At 42.6% G+C, this 26,343-nt stretch overlaps 1 protein-coding gene across 1 annotated transcript; it reads left to right on the plus strand.

Moving 5' to 3' along the window:
* Positions 1-94: 94 nt before the first annotated feature.
* On the plus strand, positions 95-7,226 carry LOC118399258 (sialoadhesin-like). The gene is made up of 9 exons (XM_052471988.1): positions 95-233; positions 325-407; positions 1,195-1,563; positions 4,285-4,596; positions 5,323-5,589; positions 5,761-5,857; positions 5,982-6,000; positions 6,313-6,402; positions 6,575-7,226. The coding sequence occupies exons 2-9, from the start codon at positions 365-367 to the stop codon at positions 6,656-6,658; spliced, it is 1,281 nt and encodes a 426-aa protein (XP_052327948.1). The 5' UTR covers positions 95-233; positions 325-364; the 3' UTR covers positions 6,659-7,226.
* The last annotated feature ends 19,117 nt before the right edge of the window (positions 7,227-26,343 follow it).

Genomic DNA, 26,343 nt, shown 5'->3' on the forward strand with positions numbered 1-26,343 from the left:
AGGTCCTGTCACAGAATGTTGCAACCAATTTTAAATGTTCTAATGTTCCATCAACATCCTCTTTATTCTGATGTTTGTCATTGGTTCAACATTAAGCAAACAGGGTTTGGATTTCCCTTTATTTCCCAATGCATATAAAAGAAAAGACAACTTCTTGCTTTGATTGAACACCCTGTGCCATTTCGGATATATCTGTGATCTCAATATCCATGATCTCCATTACTCAGTCACAGGTAAGGCTTTTTCATAAATGAATCTGAAAGACACCTTTAGAGTATTACACAATAAACACAGTCTTTTTTCTGTCTCTATGTTTATTTGAAGTGTATTGTTACTGTGGAAGGCAACCTCAACAACATCAGAGATGGGTCTGTGGTTAATTGCGTTCACCATGTTTCTGTTGAAAGGTCAGTTTCTCCCTAATTGTGCGTACTGTACTTCTTAACTTGTACACACTTAGACTTACTCACAATTTTACTGACATTTTACTGATAACAACTCCGCAATGTGTGCTTGTACGTTTTAACAAATGTGTGTGAGATTGATACATCTTGGTGTGTGTGTGTGTGTGTGTGTGTGTGTGTGTGTGTGTGTGTGTGTGTGTGTGTGTGTGTGTGTGTGTGTGTGTGTGTGTGTGTGTGTGTGTGTGTGTGTGTGTGTGTGTGTGTGTGTGTGTGTGTGCATAGACTAGACTAGACGTAATATAATAGAAGGACGTCTGTGACACTCAAATTAGTATGATATGTTACCTTTGGTATGGTTACATAAGATAGAAGGTTATTAACTTCAAAAAACGAAAGGAAGGAGGGAGGTTGGTCGGGGAGGATAGGTAGACGTGAACGTCTAGCAACCCAAGGGTCCAATTTTTTATCAAATCACGGACAACTTTAGCATTTTAACGAAATAGCAACTTTGCAACTACTCACAGTAGTACTTAGCCTGTTAGATCAACCTTCCCCTAAAATTAACCCCTAACCCTAACCGTAATTTTAACCCTAACCCCACATTTGCACAGAAAAGTGGAATTCGTAACATATTATACAAATTGAAATGCGTGATATATCATATACGAATTATAATTCGTAACATATCATACTAAATGAAGGCAGACAGATTTTATGTTTACTATGTTATGTCTATCCCTGAGTCCAGGTTTTGATGTTCAGTGTTTGTTGATGGTGCGGTGTTCTCCAGGTGCTCTCTGCCAACAGTGGAGTCTGTGGATGCCCCAAAGCATTGTGGCTGTTGGTGGATCCTGCCTAATGGTCCCATGTAGATTCCAGATCCCTGCGGAGTTTGATGCTACCTTGAACAACTGCACACCCCATGGGCTTTGGAAGAAACATTCAGAATGGGGAAATATCGTTTTCCACTCAGCCCAAACGGATGCCAAGAACATCATCAAGGGAGTGATGTTAGGAAATCTGTTGAACAAGAACTGCACCACTATTTTCAACAGTTTCTCTGCTGGATATGATGACACATATATCTTTAGGCTGGAATGTGCTGAAACAAATCCCCTCAAGTATAACTTTCTACCAGGTGTAAATATCAATCATACAGGTACTGAATTTGACCTTTCCTAAGAAATATAATGCCCTAGGAAAGTATTCAGACCCCTTCACTTTTGCCACATTTTGTCACATTACAGTCTTATTCTAAAATTGATTATATCTATTTTTTCCCTCATCAATCTACATACAATACCCCATAATGACAAAGGATTTTAGAAATTCTGTATTTATACAAGTATTCAGATTGTTTGCTATGAGACTCGAATTTGAGCTCAGGTTCATCCTGTTTCCATTGGTCATCATTGAGAAGTTTCTACAACTTAATTGGAGTCCACCTGTGGTAAAATCTATTGATTGGAAATTATTTTGAAAAGCACACACCTGTCTATATAAGGTCCCACAGTTAACAGTGCAGGTCAGAGCAAAAACCAAGCCTTGAGGTCGAATGAATTGTCCGTAGAGCTCAGGGACAGGATTGTGTCGAGGCAAAGATCTGGGGAACGGTACCGAAACATTTCTGGAGCATTAAAGGTCCCCAAGAACACAGTGGACTCCATCATTCTTAAATGGAAGAAGCTTGGAACCACCAAGACTCTTCCTGTCACACCCTGATCTGTTTCACCTGTCTTTGTGCTTGTCTCCACCCCCCTCCAGGTGTCGCCCGTCTTTCCCACTATCCCCTGTGTATTTATACCTATGTTCTCAGTTTGTCTGTTGCCGGTTCGTTTTGTTTGTGAAACATACCAGCATTTGTTCTGTTTCTTGCACCTGTCTTCTTAGTCTTCCTGGTTTTGACCCTTCTGCCTGCCCTGATCCTGAGCCTGCCTGCCATGCTATGCCTTGCCCCACCTCACTGGATTATTGACCCCTGCCTGCCCTGACCCTGAGACTGCCTGCTGTTCTGGACCCTTTGCATCTTCTCTGGATTACTGACCCTTGCCTGCCTTTGACCTGTCGTTTGCCTGTCCCTCTATTTAGAAATAAACTTTTGTTTCTTTGACACTGTCTGCCTCTGAGTCATACCTGAAACGTGATACTTCCTTGGTCAGGGAGGTGACCAAGAACTCGATAGTCACTCTGACAGAGCTCCAGAGTTCCTCTATGGAGATGGGAGAACCTTCCAGAAGGACAACAATCTCTGCAGTAATCCACCAATCAGGCCAGACGAAAGCCACTCCTCAATAAAAGGCACATGACAGCCCGCTTGGAGTTTGCCAAGAGGCACCTAAAGACTCTCAGACCATGAGAAACAATATTCTCTGGTCTGGTGAAACCAAGATTTAACTCTTTGGCCTGAATGCCAAGTGTCACGTCTGGAGGAAACCTGGCACCATTCCTGTGAAGCATGGTGGTGGCAGCATCATGCTGTGGGGATGTTTTTCAGCGACAGGGACTGGGAGACTAGTCAGGACAAGGGAAAGTACAGAGAGATCCTTGATGAAAACCTGCTCCAGAGCGCTCAGGACCTCAGACTGGGGGCGAAGGTTCACCTTCCAGCAGGACAATGACCCTAAGCACACAGCCAAGACAACGCAGGAGTGGCTTTGAGGTGAGTCTCTGAATGTCCTTGAGAGGCCCAGCCAGAGCCCAGACTTGAACCCGATATAACATCCGTGGAGAAAGCTGAAAATAGCTGTGCAGCAACGTTCCCCATCCAACCTGACAGAGCTTGAGAGGATCTGCAGAGAAGAATGGGAGAATTTCCCCAAATACTGGTGTGCCAAGCTTGTAGCATCATACCCAAGAAGACTCGAGGGTGTAATCTCTGCCAAAGGTGCTTCAACGAAGATCTGAGTAAAGGGTCTGAATACTCATGTAAATGTGACATTTAAGTTTTTTTATTTGTAATAAATTTACTAGCATTTCTAAAAAAACGTGTTTTTTCTTTGTCATTATGGGGTATTGTGTAGATTGATGAGGGGGAAAACAATTTAATCCATTTTAGAATAAGGCTGTAACATAACAAAATGTGGGGAAGTCAAGGGGTCTGAAAACTTTCCGAATGCACTGTATATGATTTCCAATTGAAGTATAGCCTTAGGGCTAAACATTCTAACATAATGACTAGATTGAACTCTTATAAATCCTAACAGCAAATAGAGGGCTCGATCCAGTCAGATGGAGCGTTAACGCGTGATGGCTGGCATCCGCATAATGGATGTTTTGGTGGTGTTGGATATGTGACTGCGGAAAGAGCTGACAAATTGGTGAGTGGCTGCTCTTGGGTGTCACAAACCACTTCCTTCCTTATTATCCCTACCACTTTAGAAGTTCAAAACAGGGATAGAAAGTGTAGGCTCTATCGATGATAGAAATGATTACTCTCAAGTAATATCATTAAACGAAATGGGCTATAGCCAACAAAAGCCACCTGGCTACGTTCTCCTTATTTATGTAAGGAGTCATCAATGAGGCAACGTTTTCAGAACTGCCTACTTCTAATGTGTCTGCAATGGGATTTGTCGAATTGTAAAATCTGGTGGTCCAATTCAGTGTCCTGATGAGGTAACGGCAAGGAGCCATTTGTGGATTTGAACTATTCCACCTCAGAAATCACCAAAACAACCGTTTGCGGATGTCGGCTAAAGCGGATCTGATTGAATCGAGCTCCCTAGAATCAAATACTCAATATGAAAAGTGACATTGTTCGCAAAGTTAGTTTCAACCTGGATGCCCCACCACGGCATGCCATTGAGCTATACTCAGGCCACCTTCTGTCATGTTATTGATTCAATATCACCCTTTCTCCCACATATCGTCATCCACCCAGACAACCCACCCAAACCTCAACTGATCCCTATGGGCAACATCATGGAAGGGGAGTGGGCTAGACTGAGCTGCTCTGCCCCCGCCCCCTGCCCTACATTGCCGCCCTCCCTGACCTGGACCTCTAGGCTGGGTGGAAGTGTTGAGAGCCGGCTACAGGAGGGTGTAGATGGGCTCATGACCATGACCTCCACCCTGACATTTACCGCCTCACTCGGGCATCACGGGCTGATGGTCAAATGCGCCGCCTGCTACACACTGCAGCCAGGGGGCACCACCAAGACGACTCAGGGGAACCTGACCCTCAATGTTCTGTGTGAGAGACCACAACAACCATAATCATATGGTCATACCGCCACCTTATGACCACAACCGTAAACAGTAGTGTAATCTCCTTATTCTGTGTTTAAACATATTTTGTGAGTGTGCTAAACAGTGCTACACAGTATTGAAGAGCACAGGGCTTAAAAAACGAACTGCTTAGACATGAATTAGCAGATAATAGGCAGTGATTTAGCTAATCATACCTGTGCAAGGATTCTTCCCTTCCTCATTCTGTAAACTGTATGTGTATCTTCTCAATAGTGGTTTCGAGATCACGTTCTCAATACTATGGCAGCTTTCCAGCTCACTAGCGAGACTTCAAAATGACACTAATCATTTGTATTTTTTCCTGTTTTCTCTCATTCACTTCAATACGTTGTATTTCTATCATCCGTACGCTCGTTGACATCCGTACGCTCGTTGACATCCGTACGCTCGTTGACATCCGTACGCTCGTTGACATCCGTACGCTCGTTGACATCCGTACGCTCGTTGACATCCGTACGCTCGTTGACATCCGTACGCTCGTTGACATCCGTACGCTCGTTGACATCCGTACGCTCGTTGACATCCGTACGCTCGTTGACATCCGTACGCTCGTTGACGCTCACATGACGAACGTTCCCCCTGTGGGAATTGGTGTTTAATATTTCAAAATCAAAATGAGCTTGTATGCCTCACAGGTAGTTGAATTAACTGTGTGGATGTTGTCTTCCAGATGCCCCTAAAAACACTGTAGCCCTGTCCAACCCAACAGGCCCTGTGCCTGAGGGTAGGGCAGTGACCCTGACCTGCCAGAGTGATGCCAACCCACCGGTGGAGCGCTACTCCTGGTACAAAGACATCAGTGGGAAGGAGACCTGGAAGGCCAATGGGCAGACACTAGTCCTCCTGGTCAGCAAGGCGGACAGCGGGCTCTACCTCTGTGAGGCCCACAACCAGAACGGATCACAGAGGTCAAAGGCCATGCCTCTGGAGTTCGAAAGTAAGCCATTTTGTTCACTTTATGAATAGTGCACTACGTTTGACCTCATAGTGCACTATACGAAATAGAGTGCCATTTGATTGGTTGAAAAGTACTGCTGTGGGTAACACTCAAGACAAATGGACAACAAATTCACTTAAAAAAAACATGTTCTATTCTGATTGTTTTCAGGCGACCAATCTTTCAAGATGTCCCCCTACATCATCTGTGGAGTGATGGTGTTGCTTTATGTTCTGACTGTCACTGTGGATGTGTATAAATATAAAAGGTATCATTGTTTACGTAGTCATGCCCATCGAGTTTAGGAATAGATTTATATAATAGATTTCTTGAAGGACTGTTCCAATCCTCTTTGTTCTAACCCAAGTCCCCCCTTTTCCTTCCCTCATAAGTCTCTCCAGAAGACTGAAAGTAAGAGGAACATTTTCATTTCATAACATTCTGTTTAACCAACCTCAACCACTGAGCAATTTGAAGACTCTGGCAGTAGATGACGCAGTTTGATACTCAGAGTTTGATGTTTTAAATTCCACGTCAAAACTTTAACAATTCTCAGTATGACTATTATACATGTTGTGCCTTTGACAACGTTTACTGGGGTTTTGTATAAAACATGTAACTCTAATACTCCTATTTTGTATTAAATGTTATATAGTATTGCTACCTCTGTTGGGTAATATGACTCCTCTGTTTACATGAAATGATTTATCCTCAATATTTTAGCAGATAGAGCTCTCCCTCTCAGGGAAAGCGGACAACACATACACCAACCTAAGGATCGCCAGCACCAGCTCTGATTATGACGAACTCCAGGTGACTATGAAGAAAAACTTCAAATATAAATTCAAAACAACAAAATACAAAGTCTGAGTTTTTAGGTATTTAAGCTAACTGTTATGTATGAGGATTCATTTGAATAAGGTACAGTTCAAAAATCATAAATGTGTTCGTGTGTGTGTCCATACACAATGTTTTCCTCTGACAGATGACCAGGGCTGTCCCAGGTAAATCTAACTCTCATGAAAACCCCAATGGAATTGGCAGAGGAAGTGAAAGAGCTGCGCCCTGAAACCACATGGCAAAACAGCTCCAGATTGATCCTTTTCATTTGAGCTTTTGTATGGAAAATGATCATCTTGTATCTTTTGCTTCGGATCATACTGTATATTTTTTTGTCACAGAAGACATGATATTATATATTTTAACCTGTTGTTTTCTGAATGTCATCAACCTCTGCTAGTGTATTTCGCCTGAAAGAGTTCAACATGATCCAGAGGCGTCATGCACCTGATTTTAAAGAAAAGGGAGCATTGATGGCCAAATTGCATATCTTTGGATTCATGCGTAATAGCTTCTGTATTTTCAGTGTACAAATGGATAAACTCAATGGGCATAATGCCTCTGTGTTGCCCCTGTGAGCTATGTATTTACATCTCAATGTGTAAGACTGTATATCTGAATTAATGCAATGCTTTATGCACTGATAGTTGTATTTCCTAAAATAGTACTAAATTGTTCTTGAAGGATTTTGGTTTGAGGTTCAGCATCATCAGTGTATTGCTGTCGTCTTCGCTGTAGATGATGTTAAACCATGCAGGGGGTTGTGTGGTAATCAGTCGAATAAATCTCTAAATGCCATTCTACCGTGTTTTCTCTCTTGAAATTCCACACATTCCATTGCCTCCATCAATGAACAGGAAAGAAAGTAGAGGAGTGGGTGGCCGGTCGGGGGAAATGGCAAAAGAAGCAGGGCGTTATCTGACATCACTTTTTGACCCCCCCCCCCCGCCCTCGGGGCCCCCTGATTTCCCACCAGGAGGGAAGTGGCGGATCTTTGATGACATCATAGAGCACTCATCTCCTTTGTCTGCTCTGTGTGAGTCTCTTTGCGTTCATGTCCATCCATGAAACAACAACAGGCAGAATGCTAGCAGAGAGATCTGACAGTACTTGCTAGCTACAGAGAGGGTCGGGGGGGTTGTGTGTGGGGTGCAGTGTGGGGACATTTTTGGGGATTATTTTACTAAGGGAGGAGAACGATTTAAAATTCAGATAAAAATGAATCACCACTTAGCAACCGTTTCAAATACAGTATCAAACATGTCTGATTAATGGTCTTTTTGAATCATCTCTTTTAGCTGAGCCTCATTGCAACTCATATCATATCAGAGTTAAGGAGTGGGACAATTTTTTCCCCCAGTGTGTGATTGCGTCACTAATTCAAAGCCAAGATTATTCCATAGAACAGCCTGGTAGGAGAACCCAACCAGTAAAACCTAACCAGTTTTAAGAACCCAACCAGTATAAAGACCCGAACCAATATAAAGACCCTAACCAGCAGAAAGAACCCAACCAGTATAAAGAATCCAACTGGTATAAAGAACCCAACCAGAACCCAACTAATGAACCCAACCAGTATAAAGAACCCAACCGGTATAAAGAATACAACTGGTATAAAGAACCCAACCAGAACCCAACCAGTATAAAGAACCAAAACAGTATAAAGAACCCAACCAGTGTAAAGAACCCAAACAGAACCCAACTAATGAACCCAACCAGTATAAAGAATCCAACTGGTTTAAAGAACCCAACCAGAACCCAACTAATGATCCCAACCAGTATAAATAACCCATCCAGTACGAATCAAATCAAATAAAGTTTATTTATATAGCCCTTCGTACATCAGCTGATATCTCAAAGTGCTGTACAGAAACCCAGCCTAAAACTCCAAACAGCAAGCAATGCAGGTGAAGAAGCCAACCAGTATAAAGAATCCAATAGGTATAAAGAACCCAACCAGTAAAAAGGACCCAACCAGTATAAAGAACCCAACCGGTATGATGGAAAACAAAGAAAAGAAAGTGAATAGCTGTGTTTTGGAAGGGAGGAGGGAGAGAGGAGAATTGCGGGGGCATTCTTCAATGAATGGAGAGGGTGACTCAGGTGACGTGTCATCGTACAGATTCTATAAAAGAGAACGTTTGGGTTTGTGAACTCATTTAGGGGGACGAACGATTGAGGCTGCTGACAGTTTATTTACAGCTTTTGGATTTTGGGGTGACAATGAAAAGTAAGTATTTCTGATATACTATTGACTGGGGATGTATGTGTGTGTGTTGGGTTGGGGGTGCAAATTTAATCTTTAGTTGTGCGATTATGACATATTTATATACATAAGTGCTCAAAATTGTTGGTATCCTCCACAAAAAACGAAGAATGCACTATTTTCTCTGAAATAATTTGAAACTGACAAAAGTAATAGGCATCCACCATTGTTTATTCCATATTTATTTATTTTTACATTTAGAATATACATTTTTTACCCCTTTTTCTCCCCAATTTCGTGGTATCCAATTGGTAGTTACAGTCTTGTCTCATCACTGCAACTCCCGTACAGACTCGGGAGAGGCGAAGGTCAAGAGCCGTGCGTTCTCCGAAACACAACCCAACCATGCCGCACTGCTTCTTGACACAAAGCCCACTTAACCCGGAAGCCAACCGCACCAATGTGTCAGAGGACTTTTTAAAAATGTTTTTATTTCGCCTTTATTTAACCAGGTAGGCCAGTTGAGTACAAGCTCTCATAATTGCTGAGACCTGGCCTAGATCAAGCAAAGCAGTGCGACACAAACAGAGTTGCACATGGAATAAACAAACGTACAGTCAATAACACAAGAGAAAAGTTTATACACAGTGTGTGCAAATTATGTAAGATTAGGGAGGTAAGACAATAAATATATATATATTTTTTTGGTAAGACAATAAATAGGCCATAGTGGCGAAACAATAAAACAATTGCAATTGAACACTGGAGTGATAGATGTGCAGAAGATGAATGTGCAAGTAGAGGTACTGGGGTGCAACGGAGCAAAAACAAAATATATATATGGGGATGAAGTAGTTGGGTGGGCTATTTACAGATGGGCTATGTACAGGTGCAATGATCTGTAAGCTGCTCTGACAGCTGATGCTTAAAGTTAGTGAGTGAGATATGAGTCTCCAGCTTCAGTGATTTTTGCAATTTGTTCCAGTCATTGACAGCAGAGAACTGGAAGGAAAGGCGGCCAAAGTAGGAATTGGCTCTGGGGGTGAGCAGTGAAATATACCTGCTGGAGAGCGTGCTACAGGTGGGTGCTGCTATGGTGGCCAGTGAACTGAGATAAGGTGGGGCTGTACCTAGAAAAGACTTATAGATGACCGGACAACAGTCCCTCCGATTTGACACAGTGAACTCTGTCTGAGAAGTAGTTGGTGAACCAGGCGAGGCAGTCATTCGAGAAACCAAGGCTGTTGAGTCTGCTGATAAGAATGCGGTGATTGACAGAGTCGAAAGCCTTGGCCAGGTCGATGAAGATGGCTGCACAGTATTGTCTTTTATCGATGATGGTTATGATATCGTTTAGGACCTTGAGTGTGGCTGAGGTGCACCCATGACCAGCTCAGAAACCAGGTTGCATAGCGGAGAAGGTACAGTGGGATTCAAAATGGTCGGTGAACTGTTTGTTATTAACTTGGCTTTCGAAGACCTTAGAAGAGGGGTATGACAGCGGCAGCTTTCAAATCTTTGGGGATCTCAGACGATACGGAAGAGAGGTTGAACAGGCTAGTATTAGGGGTTGCAACAATTGTGGTGGATAATTTTAGAAAGAGAGGGTCCAGATTGTCTAGCCCAGCTGATTTGTAGGGGTCTAGAGTTTGCAGCTCTTTCAGACCAACAGCTATCTGGATTTGGGTGAAGGAGAAATGGGGGAGGCTTGATGTGGGGGGTGCAGAGCTGTTGACCGGGATAGGGGTAGCCAGCTGGAAAGCATGGCCAGCCGTAGAAAAATTATTGTTGAAATTCTCGATTATCTTGGATTTATTGGTGGTGACAGTGTTTCCTAGCCTCAGTGCAGTGGGCAGCTGGGAGGAGGTGCTCTTATTCCCCATGGACTTTACAGTGTCACAGAACTTTTTGGAATTAGTGCTACAGGATGCAAATATCTGTTTGAAAAAGCTAGCCTTAGCTTTCCTAACTGGCTGTGTATATTGATTCCTAACTTCCCTGAAAAGTTGCATATCGCGGGGGATATTCAATGCTAATGCAGAACGCCACAGGATGTTTTTGTGCTGGTCAAGAGCAGTCAAGTCTGGGGTGAACCAAGGGTTATATCTGTTTTTAGTTCTACATTTTTTTGAATAGGGCATGCTTATTTAAGATGGTGAGGAAAGCACTTTTAAAGAATTACCAGGCATCCTCTACTGACGGAATGAGGTCAATATCCGTCCAGGAAACCCGGGCCAGGTCGATTAGAAAGGCTTGCTCGCTGAAGTGTTTTAGGGAGTGTTTGATAGTGATGAGGGATGACCGTTTGACCGCGGGCCCATTACGGATGCAGGCAATGAGGCAGTGATTGCTGAGATCCTGGTTGAAGACAGCGGCGGTGTATTAGGGCAGGTTGGTCAGGATGATATCTATGAGGGTGCCTGTGTTTACGGATTTAGGGTTGTACCTGGTAGGTTCCATGATCATTTGTGTGAGATTGAGGGCATCTAGCTTAGATTGTAGAACGGCCGGGGTGTTCAGCATATCCCAGTTTAGGTCACCTAACAGTGCAAACTCTGAAGATAAATGGGGGGGCAATTAAATCACATATGGTGTCCAGAGCACAGCTGGGGGCTGAGGGGGGTCTATAACAAACGGCAACAGTGTGAGACTTATTTCTGGAAAGGTGGATTTTTAAAAGGAGAAGCTCGAATTGTTTGGGCACAGACCTGGATAGTATGACAGAACTCTGCAGTCTGTCGCTGCAGTAGATTGCAACTCCACCCCTTTTGGCAGTTCTATCTTGGCGGAAAATTGTAGTTGATTTTTTGGTGGCCTTCCTAAGCCAGGATTCAGACATGGCTAGGACATCAGGGTTGGCGGAGTGTGCTAAAGCAGTGAGAAAAAAAAACTTAGGGAGGAGGCTTCTGATGTCAACATGCATGAAACCAAGGCTTTTACGTTTACAAAAGTCAACAAATGATAGCGCCTGGGGAATAGGAGTGGAACTGGGGGCTACAGGGCCTCGGTTGACCTCTCCATCACCAGAGGAACAGAGGAGTAGGATAAGGGTACGACTGAAGGCTATAAGGACTGGTTGTCTAGTGCGTTGGGGACAGAGAATAAAAGGAGCAGATTTCTGGGCGTGGTAGAATAGATTCAAGACATAATGTACAGACAAGGGTATGGTAGGATGAGAGTACAGTGGAGGTAAACCTATGCATTGAGTGACGATGAGAGAGGTTTCGTCTCTGGAGGCATCTGTTAACCTAGGGGAGGTCTCTGCATGTGTGTGGGGTGAGACAAAATAACTATCTAAGGAATGTTGAGCGTGACTGAGGGCTCTACAGTGAAATAAAACAATAACAACTAGCCAACTAGCCAAGACAGCAGTAGACAAGGCGTATTGCTTTATGCCTCTCTCTAATGTCAATCACAGGTGTTGATCAGGAGAGCTAAGAGAACAACGGGTAAATGGTGATGAAGGGGCAGAGCGGGTCAGTTAGGTACTTACAGGACCTGACCTGACAGGTAAACAAAATGAGGTACCGTGTTATTGAAACAGTCCAGGGGGCATCAGCTGTGTAGTCAAGTTACCATAGGGTCAAATGAGCAGCAATAGGTGATTCAGGGTGCTGTTCGGTAGTCACTACTACGCTAGGCGAGCAGGGGACACCGTACAACTGGTCTACCCTGTCAGTGTGTCCCATCGCTAGTGCGCGATGGGACAAGGACTTCCCTGCCGGCCAAACCCTCCCCTAACCCAGGTGACGCTGGGCAAATTGTGCGCCGTCCCATGGTTCTCCAGGCCGCGGCCAGCTGCGACAGAGTCTGGGCTCGAACCCAGAATCTCTAGGTTTATTCCATATTTAATAGAAATCAGACTTTTCTTTAGATTTTATATTCAACATATTATTATAAATAACAAAACAAATGAACATGGCATGGACAAAAATGATGGGACCCGTAACCTAATATTTTGATGCACAACCTTTAGAGGCAATCACTGCAATCAAATGTTTTCGTTAGTTCTCAATGAATCTTCTGCACCTGTAACAGGACGTTTTGCCCACTGTTCCTGAGCAAACTGCTCCAGCTGTCTCAGGTTTGATGGATGCCTTCTCCAGACTGCAAGTTTCAGCTCTTTCCATAGATGTTTGATAGGATTCAGATCAGGACTCATAGAAGGCCACTTCAGAATAGTCCAACGTTTTGTTCTTATTCATTCTTGGGTGCTTTTAGCTGTGTGTTTTAGGTCATTATCCTGTTGGAGGACCCATGACCTGCAACTGAGACAGAGCTTTCTGACACTGGGCAGTACATTTCCCTCCAGAATGCCTTGATAGTCTTGAGATTTCATTGTGCCCTGCACATATTCAAGGCAACCGAGCCTCCTCCATGTTTCACTGTAGGTTTATTGTTATTTTATTTGAAAGCTTCATTTTTTAGTCCGTGAACATAGAGCTGATTTAACTTGCCAAAAAGCTCCAGTTTTGACTCATCTGTCTGAAGGACATTCTCTCAGAAGGATTTTGTCTTTTTAATATGCATTTTAGCAAATTGCAGTCTGGCTTTTTTTTATTTACGTTGTTCTTTCAAAAGTGGAGTCCTCCTGGGTCTTCTTCCATTGAGCCCACTTTCGCTCAAAACGTGACAGCTGGTGCGATCAGAAACTGACGTACCTTCACCTTGGCGTTCAGCGTGTATCTCTTTGGCAGTTATCCTTGGTTCTTTTTCTACCATTCTCACTCTCCTTCTGTTCAATCTGGGGTCCATTTTCCTCTTGCGGCCGTGCCCAGGGAGGTTGGCTACTGTTCCATGGACCTTAAACTTCTTAATAATATTTGCAACGGTTGTCACAGGAACATCAAGCTGCTTGGAGATGGTCTTGTAGCCTTTACCTTTACCCTGCTTGTCTATTCTTGTCTTTCTGATCTCCTCAGACAAATCTCTCCTTAGCTTTCTCTGGTCCATGTTTAACATGGTGCACACAATGATACCAAACAGCACAGTGACTACTTTCCTCCATTTAAATAGGCTGCATGACTGATTACAAGATTGGAGTTTGAAATATCACTATAATCCAATTATGTATTATCTTTTCTAAGGGGTACCAACAAATGTGTCCAGGCCATTTTAGAATATCTTTGTAGAATTAGCAATAATTCATCTCTTTTCACAGCTTCTTTGCTTTATTCTATGACATACCAAAGGCATGCAAGTATACATGATAAAATAGCTTTTCATTTCCTCACTTTTCAGGAGGAATGAAGCATTACTTCAATGAGCTGTAAAAGGGTACCGACAAATTTGAGCATGTCTGTATTTGATTCCTTACCTTGAAAGCAGTCTATGGACAAAGATTGACTGCAATCCACACCAGCACTTTTGGACTGATTCCTCATGTAAATTAATCTTCACCATTTAGAACGTTTAGAATTTAGTTCCCGATCATCTAAATAGGATTTGAAACCAACACAATCCATTTAAGAGATGATTTGGGCAAATAACATGGAAACAAATTCACAAATAAATAAATATATGATATATACCACTGACCTTATAACTTAAGCAATTTTATTCTATTTAGGAGAGTAATATAGGCATATCCAACACACTATAATGATAGGTTTCCAGAATACTGATCCACTGAAAGTATACAAAGCAATGCACTTACAAGCAACAAGGTGTGCAGAATTTCTAAGGCAATTCTCAAGTACATGGTTAGGTCAGCCCAAGGCTACATCAAACTTCCGTTTAGTGGTATCTGACACAGATGAAAATCTGTATGAAAACTGAGTCAGAAATAACTTTTTGACAGTGCAAGTGACATTCATTTTTCCAGGAAATGACTGAACAGGAAATGGCTACCTCTAAGGTAACTCTTTTTAACTCCATGGCTAAATGTATGAAATGTAACATATTCATATAAGTATGTTGTTTCTAACCTTAAGCATCATAGATTTTTGCCTGCATCAGGCTGTGTTCTATTTATCAAGTAATGAAATGACAAATGCATTTTTCAATCAAAGGAAAGTACTGCACAGGAAATGGTGACTTTCTTTGAAGTTGTTTCAAACCCTATCCTGTTTCTCAAGCATTGATAACGGGTTATAAGAAGTGTACAGGGGGATATAGATGCTACTGTATTATTCTACTGGTGATGTACTGGTCACCAATATGCTGCTCAGACCATCTCACTCGTTTTATGTTTACAAGGAACCTAAAGATGTCTATTACAACATACTCAGCATTCTTCATCAATGACTTGGCTCCAACTGTGATATCTTGTTTAGTTCTGGTTGGTGATTTATATGAAGGTTTGGTTGCAGTGTTTCTGATGCAGTCTGCTGGCTAGGAAAACAGTTGAAATCAATACTTGTCATTTCATGATTTGATAGCATTAAATGAATCACTAGCTTGCTGTCCAGACTGAGTCATAGTGCTTGCTAGCAATAAGCACATAGTCTGGAAAATACTATTTGAAGTTGTCGGCTTAATGAGTCAATGATGAAACAGTTGGACTCCATGGTGATTGGATGACCCCATTATCAGACGGAACCTCCTTTTTAAATGGAACCTGTCATGTCTATGTTTTTCCCACTTTTTCCCCGTTGTGCCAAAGTGAAGAGGGGAGTGGCATTGTAAAAAAAAAGATCTGGTTCCATGATGGCTTCTTGCTCTCTGGGAAGACAAAAACCTGTTACGTGCCAACCAATCAGCGTGTCCACTCACTCTAATGTAGACCTACCATTTGGTCTGGTACCAGGCTGTTAAATCACCGCGTAGTAATGGTTGAATAATGTTTCATAGCATTGTAAACAGTGGCAATTGTTCAAAACAAACCGATTTTGAAACGTGGATGAATGCTGCGATCTTGAATGTAACCCTGATCCAATGCCTCATACAATGTACCTCTCTAATCTCTAAAGGATTTATTTCTTATCTCTGCAGCGTGGCTTAACTCACCACAGTCTCTCCTCCTGTTGCTGCTACTGGCGCAGCGGGTTGTCCTTTCGTGGCCACGCCCCGCCCACAAGTGCCCCCTCTGTGCCCATCTGACGATGATGGTCCAGCAAATGAGAAACCTGCAGATGCTGACAAGGAATCTCCAGGTGAGTGAGTTGACCACATTTTGCTAGGCACAGCACAGTCAATGCTAGTCAACAGACGCTCATTAGTTGACCATCCGATATAACTCTTACCCATGTCCTCTTCCTTTAGAGTGAAAGTGAGTTCAGCGGTATTGAGCTTCTGAAATACAACCTAGACACTCTTCCAGATATGGAACACACGGCAAATCACCTCAGTTCACTAAAGGTATGTATCTATCTTCTCGAGTCCAGTCCGTATTGCATGATGTCAGCCTTCAGAAAGTATTCACACCCTTTGACAACATTTTGTTGTGTTAAAACATCTACACAAAATACTATGTAATGTAAATGTAAAAAAATACAAATAATAATAATAATTAATGGAAAATAAAACACTCATATATTTTGATTAGATAAGTATTCAACCTGCTGAGTCAATACATGTTAGAATCACCCTAGGCAGCGATTACAGCTGTGAGTCTTTCTGGGTAAGTCTCAAAGAGCATTGCAAAGCTGTGTTGTACAATATTTTCCCATTTTTAAGAATTATTAAGAAATCTCTGTCAAGTTGGTTGTTGATCATTCCTAGACACCATTTTCAAGTCTTACCATAGATGTTCAAGCCGATTTAAGTCAAAACTCTATCTAGGCCACTAAGGAACATTCAATGTCGTCTTGGTAAGCTACTCCAGTGTATATTTGGCCTTGTGTTTTAGGTTATTGTCCTGCTGAAAGGTGGATTTGTCTCCCAGTGTCTGATGGAAAGCAGACCGAACCAGGTTTTCTTTGTGCTTTGCTCCATTCCTTATCTTTTTATCCTAAAACACTCCCTAGTCCTTGCCGATGACAAGCATGCCCATAACATGATGTAGCCACCACCATGCTTGAAAATATGAAGAGTGGTACTCAGTGATGTGTTGTGTTGGATTTGCCCCAAACATAATGCTTTGTATTCAGTACAAAAAGTTTGTTTCTTTGCCACATTTTTTGCAGTATTACTTTAGTGCCTTATTGCAAACAGGATGCATGTTTTGGATTTAAAAACATTTTGTACAGGTTTCCTTCTTTTCACTCCATAATTTAGGTTAGTATTGTGGAGTAACTAAAATGTTGTTGATCCATCCTCAGTTTTCTCCTATCACAACCATTTAACTCTGGAACTGGTTTTCAAAATCACCATTGGCCTCATGGTGAAATCACTAAGCGGTGTCCTTCCTCTCCGTCAACTGAGTTAGGAAGGAGTATCTATCTTTGTAGGGACTGGGTGTATTGATACACCATCTAAAGTGTAATTAATAACTTCACCATGCTCAAAGGAATATTCAATGTCTGCTTTAATTTTACATTTTTACCCATCTACAAATATGTGCCCTTCTTTGCGAGGCATTGGAAAACTGTTCAACTGAGCAAGATTGCGCTGACAGAGATGGTCGCCTCGCTTTGAGTTCTTAGGAAACTATGCAGTATTTTGTTTTTTTAATGTATTATTTCTTACATTGATATCCCAGGAAATCTTCAGTCTTATTACATACAGCCGGGAAGAACAATTGGATATAAGAGCGACATCAACTTACCAACATTATGAACAGGAATAAGAATTTCCCGAAGCGGATCCTCTGTTCGGACCACCACCCAGGACAATGGATCTAATCCCAGAAGCCGACACAAAACAACGGCGCCGCAGACGGCGCGGCCTCCTGGTCAGGCTCCATAGACGTGCACTTCGCCCACCGCTCCCGAGTATACTACTCGCCATTGCCCAGTCCCTTAACAACAAGGTAGATGAAACTCGAGCAAGGGTTGCCTTCCAGAGAGACATCAGAGATTGTAACATTCTCTGTTTCACGAAAACATGGCTCCCTCGGGATATGACGTCGGAATCGGTTCAGCCATCGGGCTTCTCCATGCATCGCACCGACAGAGATAAACACCTCTCTGGGAAGAGGAAGTGCGGGGGTGGGGTGTATGCTTCATGACTAAAGACTCATGGTGTAATCATAATAACATACAGGTCCTTCTGCTCACCAGAACTAGAATTCCTTACAATCAAACCCCTTACCATTTTACATCCCAAGAGAATTCTCATCAGGTACAGTCACAGTTTTGTACATTCCCCCTCAAGCAGACACCAAGATGGCACTCAAGGAATTTTACTGGACTCTATGTAAACTGGAAACCATATATCCTGAGGTAGCATTTATTGTAGCTGGGGATTTTAACAAAGTAAATTTGAGAACAAGGCTACCTAAATTCTATCAGCATATTGATTGCACTATGCGCAGTGGTAATACACTCGATCACTGCTACTCTAACTTCCGCAATGCATACAAAGCCCTCCCCCGCCCACCTTTCGGCAAATCCGACCACAACGCCCTCTTGCTCCTACCGTCTTATAGGCAGAAACTCAAACAAGATGTACCAGGGACTAGAACTATTCAACGCTGATCTGACCAATCGGAATCCAAGCTTCAAAATTGTTTTGATCACACGGGCTGGAAAATGAAAGCGCTAACCATCGAATTTGTAAAGAAGTCTGGGAATATGGCTGAATATAAACAGTGTAGTTATTCCATCCACAAGGCAATCAAACAAGTGAAATGCCGATACAGGGACAAAGTGGAGTCACAATTTAACGGCTCAGACATGAAACGTATGTGGCAGGGTCTACAGGAAATCACGGAATACAAAAATAAAACCAGCCACATCACGGACACTGATGTCACGCTTCCAGACAAACTGAACACCTTCTTTGCCCGCTTTGAGGATAATACAGTGCCACCGTCGCGGTCCGCTAACATGGACTGCACCCCCCCCCCTCCTTCTCCGTGGCCGATGTGAGTAAAACATTTTAATGTGTTAACCCTCGCAAGGTTGCTGGCCCAGATGGCATACCTAGCCGCGTCCTCAGAGCATGCGCAGTGTGTTTACGGACATATTCAATCGCTACCTATCCCAGTCTGTTGTCCCCACATACTTCAGGATTGCTACCATTGTTCCTGTACCCAAGAAGGCAAAGATAACTGAGCTAAATGACTACCGCCTCGTAGCACTCACTTCTGTCATCATGAAGTGCTTAAGGAGACTAGTCAAGGATCATATCACCTCCACCTTACCAGCCACCCTAGACCCACTTCCGTTTGCATACCGCCCCAACAGGTCCACAAATGACGCAATTGCCATCACACTCCACACTGCCCTATCCCAACTGGACAAGAGGAATACCTATGTAAGAATGCTGTTCATTGACTACAGCTCAGCATTCAACACCATAGTATCCTCCAAGCTCATCATCAAGCTGGAAGCTCCCAGGTGGTGAAGGTAGGAAATAACATCTCCAATTTGCTTACCCTCAACACTGGGGCCCCACAAGGGTGTGTGCTCAGCCTCCTCCTATACTCCCTGTTCACCCACGACTGCGTGGCCATGCACGCCTCCAACTCAATCATCAAGTTTGCAGACGATACAACAGTAGTGGGCTTGATCATCAACAACGACGAGACAGCCTACAGGGAGGAGGTGAGGGCACTCGGAGTGTGGTGTCAGGAAAACAACCTTTCACTCAACGTCAAAAAAACAAAGGAGATGATTGTGGACTTCAGGAAACAGCAGTGGGAGCACCCCCCCACCCTATCCACATCGAAGGAACAGCAGTGGGAGCACCCCCCCCACCCTATCCACATCGAAGGAACAGCAGTGGAGAAGGTGGAACGTTTTTAAGTTCCTCTGCGTACACATCATAGACAAACTGAAATGGTCCACCCACACAGACAGTGTGGTATAGAAGGCACAAAAGCGCAGGAGGCTGAAGAAATTTAGCTTGTCACCCAAAACCCTGACAAACTTTTACAGATGGACAATCGAGAGCATCCTGTCAGGCTGCATCACACTGGTACTGCAACTGCACAGCCCACAACCGCAAAGCTCTCCAGAGGGTGGTGCAGTCTGCACAACGTATAACTGAGGGCAAACTACCTGCCCCTCATGGCACCTACAGCAACCGATGTCACAGGAAGGCCAAAAAGATCATCAAGGTCAACAACCGCCCGAGCCACTGCCTGTACATAACCGTTACCATCCAGAAGGCAAGATCAGAACAGGTGCATCAAAGCTGGGACCGAGAGACTGAAAAACAGCTTCTATCTCAAGGCCATCAGACTGCTAAACAGCAATCGCTAACTCAGAGAGGCTGCTGCCTACACTGAGACAAAATCACTGGCCACTTTAAAAAATTGATCACTAGTCACTTTGAACAATACCACTTTAATAATGTTTACACGTCTTCAATTACTCATATCACATGTATATACTATATTTTATACTATCTATTGCGCCTTGCCTATGCTGCTTGGCCATCGCTTATCCATAAATGTACATGTACATATTCTCATTAACCCCTTTAGATTTAGGTGTATTAGGCAGTTGTTGGGGAATTGTTAGATTACTTGTTAGATATCACTGCACTGTCAGAACCAGAAGCACAAGCATTTAGTTACAGTCGCATCAACATCTGCTAACCATGTGTGTGACCAACAAAATGTTATTTGATTTGATTTTGACCTTACAGATAATTGTATGTGTGATGTAGAGAAGAGATAGGGTAGTCATTAAAAGGCCACGCAACTTATTATCTGACTTGTTAAGCACATTTTTACTCCTGAAGTTATTTAGGCTTGCCATAACAGCGGGGTTGAATACTTATTGTCTCAAGACATTTCAGCTTTGAATTTTTCATTCATTTGCAAAAATGTCTAAAAACACAATTCCACTTTGACATTATGGGGTATTGTGTGTAGATCAGCGACACAAAATCTAAATGTAATACATTTTAAATTCAGGCTGTAACACAACAAAATGTGGAAAAAGTTAAGGGGTGTGAACACTTTCAGAAGACACAGTACATACAGTGCCGATAGAAAGTCTACATCCCCTTGAACTTTTCTTCACATATTGTTGTGTTACAAATTGAAATAGATTTAATTGCAACACTTTATCATTGATATACACAAAATACTCCATAATGCCAAAGTAAAGAGACAATTCTACAAATTAAATAACAAGAATATAGTCATTGCAGAAGTATTCACCCCTCTTGTTAAGGCAAGACTAAATTCGTTTTGAAGTAAAATTTTGCTTAACAAATCACATAATACGTTATATGGACTCACTATGTGTGAAATAATTGAGGTTGACATAATTTTTTTATGACTTCCACTGTCCCCCATACATACAACATCTGTCAAGTATTGAATTTTAAGCACAGATTCAACTACAAAGACCATGGGAAAAGCCTCATAAAGAAGGGCAGTGATTGGTAGATGGTTAAAAATAACAAATCAGACATTATATATCTCTTTAGTTATGGTCAAGTTAATAATTATGCTGTGGGTGATGTACTAAACCACCCAGAACATCAAAGATTCAGTCGTCCTTCTGAACCGAGCAGCAGGACAGGAAGGAAACTGCGTAGGGGTGTCACCATGAGGTCATTGGTGATTTTAAAACAGCTACAGAGGTCAATGGCTGTGATGGTAGAAAACTGAGGATGGATCAACAACATGTTTGTGTCTCTACAATAATGACCTAAATGACAGAGTGAAAAGAAGAATACAAATATACAGAATTAAAATATTCCAAAACATTAAAGTAAACAAGGTACTAAAGTAATACTGCAGAAAAACACGACAAAAGAATACACTTTTAGGCATAAATGCAAGGCCTTATGTTTAATTATTTTCAAGCATACTGTTGGCTGCATCATGGTACGGGTATGTTTGACATCAACAAAGACTGGGGAGTTTTTCAGGATGAAAAGAAACAGGATGGAGCTAAGCTCAGGCAAAATCCTAGAGGAAAACCTGCTCCAATCTGTTTCACACCAGACACTGGGAGAGAGTTTCACCTTTCAACCTACAACAACAAGGCCAAATCTTTACTGTAGTTGCTTACCAATAAGTCAGTGAATATTCCTGAGTGGCCAAGTTACAGTTTTGACCTAAATCTGCTTGATCATCTATGGAAAGACTTGACAATTGCTGTCTCGTCATGATCCCCAAAACCTTTGTAGAGCTCGAAGAATTTTCAAAAGAATAATGGGCAAATATTGCACTATATTTCCCCATTATTCTTTTCATCTGAATTATTCAGGTGTGCAAAGCTCTTATGAGACTTACCCAGCAAGCTATAATCGATGCCAATAGTGTTTCTGTCACACTCTGACCATTATTTGCATTGTTTGTTTTTAAGTTTTGATTGGTCAGGGTGTGATATGAGTGGGCATTCTATGTCGCATGTCTAGTTTGTCTGTTTCTATGTGTGTTGGCCTGATATGGTTCTCAATCAGTGTTTGTCGTTGTCTCTGATTGGGAACCATATTTAGGTAGACGGTTGTGTATTGTGGTTTGTGGGTTATTGTCTATGTGATGTTGCATGTTTGCACACAGTATTGATAGCGGTCACGTTTGTCTGTTTGTCTGTTTGTCTGTTTAGTGTTCGTCGTGTTCTTTCATCTCCATTAAAAGAATGTTTTCACACCACGCTGCGCTTTGGTCTCCTCACTACGACGATCGTGACAGTTTCTAACATGTATTGACTCAGGGAGCTGAATACTTATGCAACTACTATATTTTAGTTATTTCATTTTTATTCATCTTTTTAAATTTTTTTATTTTTCTTCCAATATGACATTACAGAGTATTTTGTGTAGATTGTTGACCAAAACTGACAATTAAGTAACACAATGACAATGACTTAACACAATAAAATGTGAAGAAATCCAACGAGCCTGAATACTTTTCCAAGGCACCCTATACAGTGCTACATTGAGTGAAAGTGAAAAAGTGATAATGTTGTGACTTAAAGCGACATAAATGTATTCCATAATTCACCACTGCTCAGTTTATTTACTATATTGTGAGGAATACATCAGGGGATGCTTTAATCAATTCACCCGGAACACTTTTCAGAAGCTTTTCGATGTTGTACTAAATAATGTGTTTATAACACAGTGTCAAGTCCCGAGTCTTTAGAACTCACCGTGTCGCCTTCTCTCCTTTCTGCCAGCTAAACGACTCTCTCTCACAACTTTACACGGATTTCCGCTCTTTTAAGCTGCACCTTGATTGGCTGATTGATGTCCGAGTCAGTGTGAGCCTGCCAGTCTCTCTCACGACAGTAGAGGTCACTAGAGGCCTACAGCATATCTCAAGCCTCTGCTCCACTGCACTACAGCAGGTAGGTAGTTCAATATACTCTGGGTACAGTAGCGGTGTGTGTGGAAAATAACTGGGGAAGCCAGGCCAGAAAAATAAATCCATATTACAACCTATGTGTTTTCACATGCCTTGCCACCATGACAGTTAGACTGGTTACAGATCTAGGATCCACTTACACTCTCAAGTTCCTAACCTTATCCATAAGTGAGAGAAAATATAACTGACCTTAGAGGAGTATAGGGACACACAGCTGAAGTGGCACGAAAAGAGCTGACTAATGTCAGTGGTAGAAACCTTAATGTACTCAAGCATTTTAGCTTAGTCACTGTGTGGGGAAAAAACGACCTATACAACATAACAAATATGGAAAAGCTGTTTGGATTTTGATAATTGACTGTGGAATGCTAAGATGTAATATTTGACAGTAACATTACATTCTTAGTTGGCATGCTAACTTTTCCCACCCCCTTTCTCCCTCCATTATAGATCGCGTGCCCATTACCCCAGATTTCCATTCCTTCTTTCCCAACTCAACTCACAACCTGGGACGTGGTCCTCCTCTCCTACGAGATTCCTGAACGGTTAGGATTCTACTGTCAATGGTCTACCAGAGTGCTGGTCCTCCTTAAGTCACGGGTTCAGGGCCTTTGACATCAAGGTTCCCGCCACCTAGGTTCCCACTCTTTGCGACAACAAATGCCTTCCTCCAAAGCGCTGTTAACTTTTTGAATTTAACTAAAGAGTTTTGCCACTTTTCAAGGGAAGCTTACTTACTGTGACAGAAGTGTTCGACTTGAGTATCTAAGATTCAGCTTACTGTACATGTTGTCATTCTTTCAAACATAATGCACTCTATAAGGTCAATTGCTGTTTACCTCCCCCTGTGGTCGTAAATCAGGGGTCCTCAACTTTTACATGCTGACTAGACCGGGCACGCACTTACAACAGACGCAATCAGGACACGCAGGTTGAAATATCAAAACGAACTCTGAACCAACTACGTATATTAATTTGGGCACAGGTTGAAATGCATGAAACCAGAAACTAACTAGGTTTACCCTTTTATCTGTGGATTAATTAATTAGAGGACCTTGTGCATTTCAGGTAAAATAACAACCCAATGTTTATATCACAGGACAAATTAACTAGCAACAGCAACATCTCTCCTCCTTCAGTCTTCTTCTACTTCTTTGGACTTGATATGGCGGTTGGCAACCAACTTTAAGGTGCATTACCACCACCAACTGGACTGGAGCACAACAATCGTAAAAAATAAAACCAATTATATTTTAGCACCTGGCTATGCAGACGCTCGTTGACACGCATGAGCAGTTTGGATGAAATGATTGAATAACGTGTGTGTACATTTATTTTGCAACGCTCGCGAACGCACTGTCCCGTCTCTCCCCTCTCCTCATTGGTTTTTAGGGAGCATATACCCACGTGGGTGATTGAAAGGTCCACACTCCAGTCCAGTTGGTGGTGGTAATGCACCTTAAAGCTGGTTGCCAACCGCCATATAAAGTCCAAAGAAGAAGAAGAAGAAGAAGACTGGAGGAGGAGGAGGAGAGATTACTAGAAACTAATTCGGTTGACTCTTTTATCTGTGGATTAATTGTCGGAGTAGAGGACCTTTTCAGAAGTTCATGTAAAATAACAACCCAATGTTTATATCCCAGGACAAATTAGCTGGCAACAGCAAGCTAGCTAGCTAAATGGCCATGAAAGTTTCATGCGTTTCGACCTGTCCCCAAATTAATATAGGTGGTTCAGAGTTCGTTTTGATATTTAAACCTGCACGTCCTGATCCCATCTGTTGTGGATGGACAAAATCAACATGTACGCGATGGCGCATACGGACGCACGTGCGTGTCAGGTCTAGTCAGCATGTTAGATCTCTTCTTTAATATACAGTCATTTATTACATCCTTATTACAGTGCTGTTACTGAAGAATGTGCTTGAATTAGGGTTAACCCTGATCCTAACCCTAAATCTGACTGAGCCTATGACCCTGTTTTGTTTTGTGTTTACTGAATGTATAGTTATTTATGACCCAAGTGTGTCATATCTGAGCCTATTATATTTGTGATGCTGGCATCACATATTTTTTTATGCAAATACATTATAATATCCATGGGATTTACCCATCTAAAATTAAAGACAGTGATACATTACCATGTTGTCCTGCATTTCTTTACATCGTTCAATGCAAACTGACATACTGTTTGGGTAACTTCCTTTAATGGTACGTATGACTTCATAACACATTCATCAAGCATGCTATCATAGCAGTACTACCGACCCGTAGCACTCACTTCTGTCATCATGAAGTGCTTCGAGAGGCTAGACCACATCACCTCCTCCCTGGCACACTCAACTCTCTCCAATTCGCCTACCACCCTGACAGATCCATTGGGCCAGTAACTTTTCGGTTACTGGCCCAATGCTCCTACCCGCCAGGCTACTTGCTGATCATAGACTACAGATCGGCCTTCAATACCATAGTGCCCTCACTCACCGCAAAGCTCATGGCACGGGGACTGAACTCCTTGACAGTAGTATGCCTGATTACCAACAACGGCCTACAGGTAGGCACTCTGACGGCCTGGTGCCTGATAAGCAACCTCTCCCTCAACGTCAGCAAAACAAAGGAGCTTATTGTGGACTTCAGGAGGAACCAGACTGGGCACGCCCCCATCCCCATCAATGGGGCCGCTGTGGTTACGGTCAAAAACCTCAAGTTCCTTGGCGTACACTTCTCAGAGGATCTGAAATGGTCAAACCACAAGGACGGTGATGAAGAGGTGTGGTGAAGAAAGCACGACAGCGACTCTTCAACCTCAGGAGGCTGAAGACATTTTGCCTGTCCCCGATGGCCCTCACAGTGTTCTACAGGAGCACCATCGAGAGCACATTGTCGAGCTGCATCACAGCCTGGTTTGGCAACTCCACTGCTCACAGCAAGGCGCTACAGAGGGTGGTAAGCTCAGCCGAACGCACCAGTGAGTGCATACTGACTGCCCTCTAAGGACACCCACAGCAGCATGTGTCGCAGGAAGGCTAAGAAGATCAACATTGACCCAGCCCCTGAGTCACAGACTGTTATATTTAGTGCTTATGAACTGCTTATGAATTCGTTACGTATAGGTTAAGATTGTGTTAATAAGTATTTATGAAGGTACCTTCTAAAGGAAGTGTCACCCAGAACACTGCTACACATGAAATATTGCTAACACAGCTAAAGTGACAGTACAAGTGTAAGTTGCGTGGTAATTCTAGTCACAGAGAAAGGGATCCTCCTTGGGGCTGGAGGAGTTGGAAAATATGTTGGCCAGAATAGCTGGTTGGATGGGTGGAGGTGGGGGAGATAGTTGGATAGTTGGCAAGCTGGAGGAAATAGAGTTGACAGGCACTCAAGGTACG

The sequence above is a fragment of the Oncorhynchus keta genome, chromosome 20 (genome assembly GCF_023373465.1).
Source record: "Oncorhynchus keta strain PuntledgeMale-10-30-2019 chromosome 20, Oket_V2, whole genome shotgun sequence".
NCBI classification, from domain to species: domain Eukaryota; kingdom Metazoa; phylum Chordata; class Actinopteri; order Salmoniformes; family Salmonidae; genus Oncorhynchus; species Oncorhynchus keta.